At 39.3% G+C, this 9,113-nt stretch overlaps 1 protein-coding gene across 1 annotated transcript; it reads left to right on the top strand.

The window, feature by feature from the left end:
* Positions 1-754: 754 nt before the first annotated feature.
* Positions 755-6,825, top strand: cgrrf1 (cell growth regulator with ring finger domain 1). The gene is made up of 6 exons (XM_074685221.1): positions 755-949; positions 2,891-3,027; positions 3,608-3,785; positions 5,295-5,442; positions 5,615-5,722; positions 5,965-6,825. Exons 1-6 carry the CDS (start codon positions 846-848, stop codon positions 6,289-6,291), a joined length of 1,002 nt encoding a protein of 333 aa, XP_074541322.1. The 5' UTR covers positions 755-845; the 3' UTR covers positions 6,292-6,825.
* The last annotated feature ends 2,288 nt before the right edge of the window (positions 6,826-9,113 follow it).

Here is a 9,113-nt window from a genome sequence, read left to right as displayed (position 1 = left end):
CATTTAAATTAAGCATTTAGAACTATATTTATTTTTGGATCTAGATCTAGATTTAACTCTAGTGAGCTATAGTGAGTTGTAACAGTGGTCGTATCTTATTTACATATTTCATTACAGAAATATATGTGGAAAAAATATTTCTCAAAATTTGATTTCAAAAAGGAAAAAAACTTTTCTGTGTTTCATGACTGCTGTAACATTTACATTCACATTTAGATATTTTTTAAATAGAGATGTATATGTAAAACTAAGATACACATTAGAGCTTAACAAGGAGAAATGTTGCAGTTATTTTATTCACTTATTATTTATTAATTATGCACTTTTTCATTTATTTATTTGTTTTGTTTTCATATTTATTTTTTATTCAGTAAGTGCAACTTTAAAAGATTATTAGATTAACTTTGAATACGGTTGTATAGCGTATCCTTGTTTAAGTTGTGATCATCTTCACAATCTTTGTAGAACACTTCTTCTGAGAGTCACATCAGAAAGTAATTCACCATGGGCCAGGGTTATTTTGAAATACAAATTCTTGGTCTGAAATAAAAATATGAAATATATTTATTTTGCTTAATTTAACTTTTTATGTGATTCTATTGGATCTTACCTAACTTATCTGATCTCAAACTAAGGTCTTTTTCAAAAAAATATAAAACTAAACAAACCAAATGTTTGACAAACAAACAAAAAAACAAAACAAACAAAAAAATAAAAACAGCGTTTTGTACCTTCCAGGCTGCTGTAGCTCCGACCGGTCGGGGTGTCATGGCTGCTGAGTGGAGTGTTTACCAGAAGGTTCCTCAATTACTGAACTGTAATATGTGATGTTGTTATAATCAGATATGGCTGCGGTGTTTCTGGTCACTCTGTTCGAGTACTCTCCGCTGTTTTACATATCTGTGGTGTCTTTATGTTTCATTGTTACCGCCGCCATGGTGCTTGGCTGGTAAGTCAAACTTAGCCTGGTTACCTTAGCGTTAGCTTAGCCACTCTGTTGCTAACAACCACAACAGTTTAGCTTCTTCCGGTTTACCTCCTGTTTACAGCTCATTAGTTTATTAAACTGTTTCTCTAGTCGGATGTCTGAGGTCTGTTTTTAGTCACTGTTTGTGAACATAGAGCCGTCTTTGGTCTTATGACCGGTCCTATATTTTCTGAGAATTGGAGTAAGCTTGTCTGGGGCACAGACTAATGTATTTACCCTCCTGAAGCAATTAGATATGTCCACAAAATAAAAATAATGCTTGCCTTAAAATTTGAAACCATGAGACAGTTATATGAAAGCCTGTTTCCGTCAGGTTAAAAAAAACAAGTCAGAAAACTTCTTTTTTCCTGGCAGAAACGGGCTTCATAACTAGAGACTTAAATACTTGTACTGTTTCCTTTACATATACTTATCTATACGGAAGCGTATTGTATTCACTTGAAGAAAAAAAATAACAACTCAGGTTTTTCAGAGTAATTTATTCTTCGGTTTGTTTTTTGTGGTAATTAATTTGTTTTTTTTTTCTGATTAACATTTTTTTATTGGTTTGTTTTTTTTGTTATAATTATTATATTGGTTTGTTTTTTGTAATAATTATTTCTGTTTTTATGAGTAATTTTATTTTCTGTTTTCAGATTACTTTTTTCCTGTTTTTCGGAGTAATTTTTTCCTGAAGTATCGAGCTACTTCGAAACCCCGCGAGAACAGGAGGAAAAAATTACCACGAAAAACAGCAGGTTGGCGGTTCTTGTGGGATTTCTAAGTATCTCGATACTTCAGGAAAAAATTATTCAGAAAAAAAACAGGAAAAAAGTAATCTGTAAACAGAAAAAAAAATTACTTGTAAAAACAGAACTAATCATAACAAAAAACAAACCAATAAAAAAAAATAATCAGAAAGACAAAATTAATTACCACAAAAAATTACTCATAAAAACAGGAGGAAGAAATTACCACGAAAAACAGAAAACTCTGAAAAACCAGAGTTGTTGTTTTTTTTTCTTCAAGTGAATGCAATACGCTTCCGTATATCTATATGCCAGAACCCAATAATGTTTTATCCGCATGCATTCTCATGGTGTTTTAATTCTGTCTAGTTTATATTTAATAAAGAAACACAATATAATGGCAACAAACAAACCTTTTCATGTAATTTCTTCAAAAGGAAAATGTTTGTCCACAATTACAATATAGGGCACTTAGTACAAGCAGACACCTGCACATTTGACAAGGCATGTAGCCGTCCACAGTTTAGGATTTGGGCAGTGCCTTAGGTGGCCTGTGTAGTTAAATGTTCAGGAACATTGTTCTGGACTGGCTGCCTCGCCCAGCCTCTCACAGAGGGATGAATCTCTTTGGTCTCAGATTCGGCCAACCTGATGCAAATTAACCTCACAAGTTGGGTGAAATCTACCCTGTTTTGTTTGTTTGTTTCCATGTCACCTAACTTTGTCAGTGTTTTAATTTCCCTATCCCAACTGTTTTCAAATGTGTTGCTGACATTGAATTTAGGATGAAAATCCATTTTTAACAGAAATAAATAAATAAATAAATAAAATCTTATCCTTGTTTATGTTGTATTTGCCCTATTTTGAACTACAACTGGGTCTTGAATATCAAACTATCTTAGTCTTTCTAACAGCATTCTACAGTTTCCCAACTCGTCCTGAAATGTAGGTTGTAGAATGGTTCTATGAAAAGTAAACAAAAAAAATGTGCCTGTACTGTCTTAAACCTGGTTACACGAACCATGACCATCATACATCTCTAGGAAAGTCAAGACATGAGCTATAAAAATTTAGAAAAGAAAATTACAGAAGGGCTTAGATAAACATGATTTCTGGTCTAAGGAGAAGCAGGGAGATGGAAAACATAACCACCTATGTTTACTGCTCCATGCAGGTTTGGTTTTGATGTCCCGGTGATCCTTCGCAGCTCTGACGACACAGAGTCTGTTCTGCCCACCCCTGAGAAACAGATGGTCCAGGTGACCAACCCTTTCAGCCTGCTGGTGGGCTGTGGGCCGGCCTCTGTCAAAGGTGAGAGCAGTGATGATCACAGGAGCAACGTAGGACAGGGACAGACTAACAGATGCCTCCATGTCAATGGCAGAGTTAACTGTTTATGGTGAAGAAGATCTGAGAACATTTTTAAGGGCTGTGTTTTTGTTATCCGAGAAGAAATTTACAACAAAGAAATGATCTTCCAAACACAAATTTATTTATTTTGACTCAACATTAACTTCTGAACTAAGATACAAAATCAAAAAATGTTTCCAGCATCTTTTTAGATCCACTTCATACTGACCCAGCTTAGCTGACTGGAAACTCACCTAACATCATCAAGTGGACAAAAAAATTCATCTTTTTCAGCTGCTCTTTTAGTGAAATCTATTTCTATGGGCTAATGGAAAATGTAACATTTGTGTTTGCCTCTGGGTTTTAGTTTGGAAAGTTTTCTATTTGAAGTTGGAGCTGCATCAGCCAATGACATCTCAGCAGCTTTGAAATATGCAGGAAATATAGAGAACAAAAGTAGGCACGACCAGTGGCGGCTAGCTAATAGAGGGAACTCTGCTGTTCTTACTTGTGCTGACCTCGGTGTGTGCCTCTCCCTCAGATGGAGTGAACCTGAAGCCGTGCTGTCTGGAGCCCTGTGTGCTCACCTGTTTCTGGGGCTGTAAGGTCAGAGCCCTGCAGGGGGCACTACATGCTCACCAAAATGGACGGAAGATCAGCACCCCCCATCATATTCAGGAGGCCCTGCAGCTGCACTCACTGCACTGTGAGAGCTTCAAGTATCCTTGTTACTACACATCAGACAGCCATAAAAAAACACTTTACTGACCTGCTGTAGTAGGAACCGCTGCCTCTTCTTTAATGTGTGAGGTGTTTGGGTTCATATCAGTATGTGTTAAAGGCATTGTTGGAGCTCTAATAAGAGCTACTGACCAAAATGTGAAAACTAATAATCTATCACTTGTTTATGAGCATGAGAGTTAGTCTTACAAAAAGTTATGGACAGATTCAATTAAAGAAAAAAGAAATATAAACATTTGTAAACAACACAACAACTACTTATTCCCCTTAAAGTGATACTCCGGGATGGAACAAGTTGGGTCCTATCACAAGGTTTAGGGCAGAAATTACCCCTACAGCAGTGATTTTGTGCAGCAGAAGCCCAGGGCGCATGCACCAAACACCCCCTCCCTGCTCCTCTGCCGGTTTCCTCTGCACTCAGACGGGTTCATATTTTACTTGACCAAAAACGTAAATAAACGGACTCCCACCGAAAAAATCTGATATCAGTCTGCATTCATGCTTTATTTTAATAATTTTCAGCGCATTATTTTCACACAAAAACACCGCTAAATAAGGCTCTAGTTCTCATCGTGTCGTAAAATGGCGCTACCTCCACTGCAGAGCCACAGCTGGCTACCAGATATAAACAAACGCAGGTAGTCTGCCAGGACGAAGAGACACGATGAGAACTAGAGCCTGAAAATTCTTTAAGTAAAGCATGAATGCTGACCGATATCAGATTTTTTCGGTGGGAGTCCGTTTATTTGTGTTTTTGGTCAAGTAAAAATTGGCCCCGTCTGAGTGCAGAGGAAACTGGCTGATGAGCAGGGAGGGGGTGTTTGGTGCGAGCGCCCTGGGCTTCTGCTGCACAAAAACACTGCTGTAGGGGTAATTTCTGCCCTAAACCTTGTGATAGTACCCAACTTGTTCCATCCCGGAGTATCACTTTAAAGAAGCTTCAATAGTTTATGATCTCAGGTGTCTTCTTTGACTTCCAGGTCTGTCTGTGGGAGTTATCAAATGGAATACAACAAATGGGGATCAGTAGATGCTTTTAGACCAGAAGAACCTCTTAAGTTCCAGGAACATATTTTCTAGGAGCTAAACGGTTTCTGTTGCCCATTGTTCAAAGTTGCAGAACCAATGCATTAGAGAAAGGGAACATTGTCAGCCTTCCAAAGACTTCAGCTGAAGGTCTCCAGTTTATAGGGTCACTCTTTAAACTGGAACACCGGGAGCTGACAGAGACACATTCATACTATCAGGCTCAAAGAAGATCATTGTTCAGGAGGTACAAAACCAAGTCCATCCAGGCTTGGTGTCATCGTATTGTGGACAGAAGGGGAAATAAAAACACTGTGGGCGCTCCACCAGTTAGAAAGTTTCAGGCCCAGATGTAGAGATAAATGAGGAAAATCAGTAATGGATTGAACAAAACATCATCATGATAACTCATGTCCGTGTTAGCTTCTCCTGTTAGCGTCTTTGACTCACCTTCTCCTCAGTATTAGCAGTGAGGACAGGACAGAGCTCCACACAAAGATCCCTGCTGAATGTGGCTTTGCAGACTTTGGTCCTCCGCCAAGGGAATGCTACCCCCTGGTGGCTGTGCTAACGCTAACAGAGCAGGAAGCAAGAGAGACACACAACATTGTGAGTTTACCTGTCGCCATTCACACAGCTCATACAAAGGGTATAGTGTTTGGTTTTGAGTTTGTTGTTTTGTTCTGCAACATTCTGCTTTGGAAAAGATACAGACGCACTGAAAGATGATGCTACAGAGACATAACCGTACATATGAACCATCTCATATTTCTTCTTCCAGGTGGTGAGTGTGAGTGTTGTTCATGTTCCTGATGATAAATACAGCCTCTCTGCTCGAGTTCTGTTTCAGTATCTGCTCACCTCACAGGGAAATATGTACGAGTTAAAGGTACGTCACATTTCTGCTGTTACCTCACTTTTTGTGATATTTATACGGCATCTGAAATCTGTGTTTTTGAGTGTGTTCTGAAAACAGCAGAGATCTTAGACTAGCAGAAATTATGTAATTGCATAAGGTTCTCCTTACTTGTCCATGACATGTTGAAGGGACAGCCTCAAACACCAAAGTCTGCCCGTTGTTCTGGCTCCAACATACCTCCAGAAAGCAAACCTGTCTTGTGTCCCCTTCAGCCTCTTTTCATGTCGGCTGACAGTGGAGCAGAGTCGGACACCTCAGAGCAGAGCCCTTCACCCACTGAGCCCAGCAAGTCCAGCAGTCCAGAGCAGGGTCCAGTCCAGGAGAACGGGGTGAAGGAAGAGGAGGAAGAAGAGGAGGAGGAGGAGTGGGCAGGAGGAAGAGGCAGAGACTGTGTGGTGTGTCAGAATGCAGCCGTGAACCGAGTGCTGCTGCCCTGCAGACACGCCTGTGTGTGTGACGGCTGTGTGTCACGCTTCCAGCACTGCCCCATCTGCAGGGCCTTTATCCTGGAGTCCTTCACCCTGACAGCCTCACCCTGAACACCCACACCACCCACACCCACCCAGTGTATCTGTTGGTTATCTTTAACAAGTTCTGTCTGGCTGTGAAAAGAGACTCATCATCACATACTGTCAAGAATCAGATGAGTTACTCGGTGGATATGAAGCTGAATCTGTCTGACCCTAATTTATTTTAACCCTTTAAACTTACTTTTCCAGAGTTATATTTTTCTCTGTAATGTCAGATTTGATCCCATGTGTCAGTTTCATCATTTCAGCCTTGAGCCTGTGCTTCAATCAGTCTCATCTAAACCCCCCAAGCACGTCACTGCTGACTATCAGAACATCAGTTTTTATGTGTGTAAAGAATTACAGATATGTCATAGTGCTTTCATGTACAGATTATTTATTTTTACTTTTATGTTTTAGGAATAATTGTATGCTCTTTAGATATTTTAAAGAGCCACAGCAGTATTTATTACACACAGCCAATTGGTGAAGCTTTAACATTTGTCTGCATAAATGGCTGTTACACAAAGACTGAGAGGAAGGATTAAAATACTGAAGACAGTCTGACTTGTTTCTGTGTGTCTGTTCTTCTGTACAAATTTGAACTTGAGACAAATCAAGTGATTTTAGAATGAGCCCATCTTTTTTGGAATAACTGGATCGATCATTGACTTTGGAAACCTGACAAGTCTGGGAAATGGCCTCAGAAGATCCCTTCACCTGCCGGGAGCCGAGCAGAGGGAGCACAACCCTGCAGGTAATGTAAGACTGTTAATATCCCAGTGAATGGACAAATTGAAGGTTAATCGTATAAAACGAGCACGCATTTCCCTCTTCATTTTGGGTTACTTTAGAAAGTAGCCCAAATACCTCTTTGTTTTTGGGTTACCCATCAGAATCAGAATCACCTTTATTCGTCAAGTATTTTCAAGAATACAAGGAATTTGACTCCGGTTTAAAACTGCACTCTCTCAGTACAACTGTTGTGAATAGAAAGACACTAAGAGAAACACTAAATATTTTTTAGAAAAAAAAGTTGAAGAAAATAGAGCTTGTGTAGTTGGAAAAATAATAATTATTACAATATTAAATTTAACGGAGCCTTAATTTTGGGTCATTTTGATTTTTTTGGTTTGACAGAATTACATCTTCAAGTTGTACCACTTTTGAACGTAGCCCACATTTACCTCTTCCTTTTCAACTACCTTTTTAAAGTAGCCCAGAAAATTGCTCCATACTAGAGTACTTTTGAAAGTAGTCTTAACTGACCTCTTCATTTTGGACTACTTTAGAAAGTTGCTAAAGTCAACCTCTTCATTTTGGGCTATTTTTTTAATGTTGCCCAAAATGAAGAGGTTAATTTGAGTAAAAATCTTAAAAACTTAAATTTCTTATACAAAAAGTTTTTTTTAGGTTTTCTGAAAGTCAGATGTAAAAGAGGACCATATTATCAATCTTTTTATCATTTTGGCTTACTCATTTTGTCTGTTGTTATCATGTGCTTCATGCTGAGGTGTTCTTTTTCTTGATCTCAATTTATGCCCCCTCTGGGACATAGCCTGAAATTGACCTTTTTTTTCCCTCTCCCAATGTTGTCATTTCTTACCTATTGCTAAGGGGCGTTGGGTAGCTGGCAGCTCCTAGGTTTCATCTCATTTCTGTTTTTCCCCATGTTTGTTTTCTTATATGTCTTGGAAGGGATGTAACTGAAATGGAATTTACCCCTCGGGGAATCAATAAAATATTCTGATTCTGATTCTGATTCTATTCGCAAGGTAAAATTGATAACAGACAACCCATTTTTCAAACATTATTTTGATTACCTGCAGCAGTACATGAGTGATTCTATAATTAGAATAGAATAGAATAGAAAATACTTTATTTATCCCCGAGGGGAAATTCAGGAGTCACCGCAGCATTTAAGAAAACAAAAGTAAGAAAGAGTATAGAAAGTGCAAAAAAGTCCATAAGAACTTAGATGACGACATCCCGTTCACCACTCGTCCACCACTCTCCAGCCCAGCCAGTCTCCACCTCCACGGGGTCCAGGACTGAGCCTCCCCAGCAGTCTGTTCAGTCTCTGTCTCCTGGATCCTGTCTGCTCACAGCAGGTGAAGCTCCTCCAATGTGGCGCCGGCGTCCGGTGTCTGCTCCGTCAGCCACGTCCGTGAACAGCACAATGCCGCTGGGTTAGCACAGCTAGCTCGTCCATCCCCCGGGGCTAGATCCCACGTTCCCAACAACGATGGATGGAAGGACAGGTCCACGTCGTCACCTCCCAGCTCACATCCGAGAACCAGCACGTCGTCCTCACCTCCTCCTCCTCAGCTCGAGGGAAATCATCAAGCCCTACACTAGTTAGCATTGACATGCTACAGGCTGCTAACAGCTAATTTTGCATGTAAACAATGCAGCCATGGTTACATGTAGGATCTCCAGACAAACACAGGGGAAAAGTAGTAAAAAAATATCGCCGAAGCCACAAAAAGTTTGGTGTCCGTGACCAACAATGAACCATACAAAGTGATGATCCACTCCAAATACAAAGATTATGAAAAAGAGACAAAAAAATTACAAGAAACGGACAAAGACGAGAGAGCTGCTGCAACAGGCAGCTACTTGGGTAGCGCCTAGCCTACCCATTAGGGGTACATTTCAGGTATACAAAAAAAAAAATGCGCTTTTTTGTTTCATATTCTATTTGATTGCAAATGATACACATAAAATGTGCTTAATTCATTACTTCGCAAGCTTAAGCTTAAGTGTTTTTTTTTAAATATTAAAGTAACAAAAAAAATATTGGAGCATAATTTTGCCAACCATATTATGAACAAAAGTTGTGATCAGTTTTT

This window comes from Halichoeres trimaculatus, unplaced genomic scaffold (assembly GCF_033239565.1).
Source record: "Halichoeres trimaculatus isolate MK-OKI-2021-1 unplaced genomic scaffold, fHalTri1.1 fHalTri1_scaffold_13, whole genome shotgun sequence".
In the NCBI taxonomy this organism is placed as follows: domain Eukaryota; kingdom Metazoa; phylum Chordata; class Actinopteri; order Labriformes; family Labridae; genus Halichoeres; species Halichoeres trimaculatus.
The sequence above is the reverse complement of the archived record's forward strand: the minus strand, read 5'-3'. Positions and strand labels throughout refer to the sequence as shown.

Excerpts from the sequence above, each read along its gene's own strand:
- cgrrf1 (XM_074685221.1), top strand. The coding sequence starts at position 846 with ATGGCTGCGGTGTTTCTGGTCACTCTGTTCGAGTACTCTCCGCTGTTT. Across the intron at positions 950-2,890 it reads GCCGCCATGGTGCTTGGCTG|GTTTGGTTTTGATGTCCCGG; the intron begins GTAAGTCAAACT and ends TGCTCCATGCAG. Across the intron at positions 5,723-5,964 it reads GAAATATGTACGAGTTAAAG|CCTCTTTTCATGTCGGCTGA; the intron begins GTACGTCACATT and ends TGTCCCCTTCAG.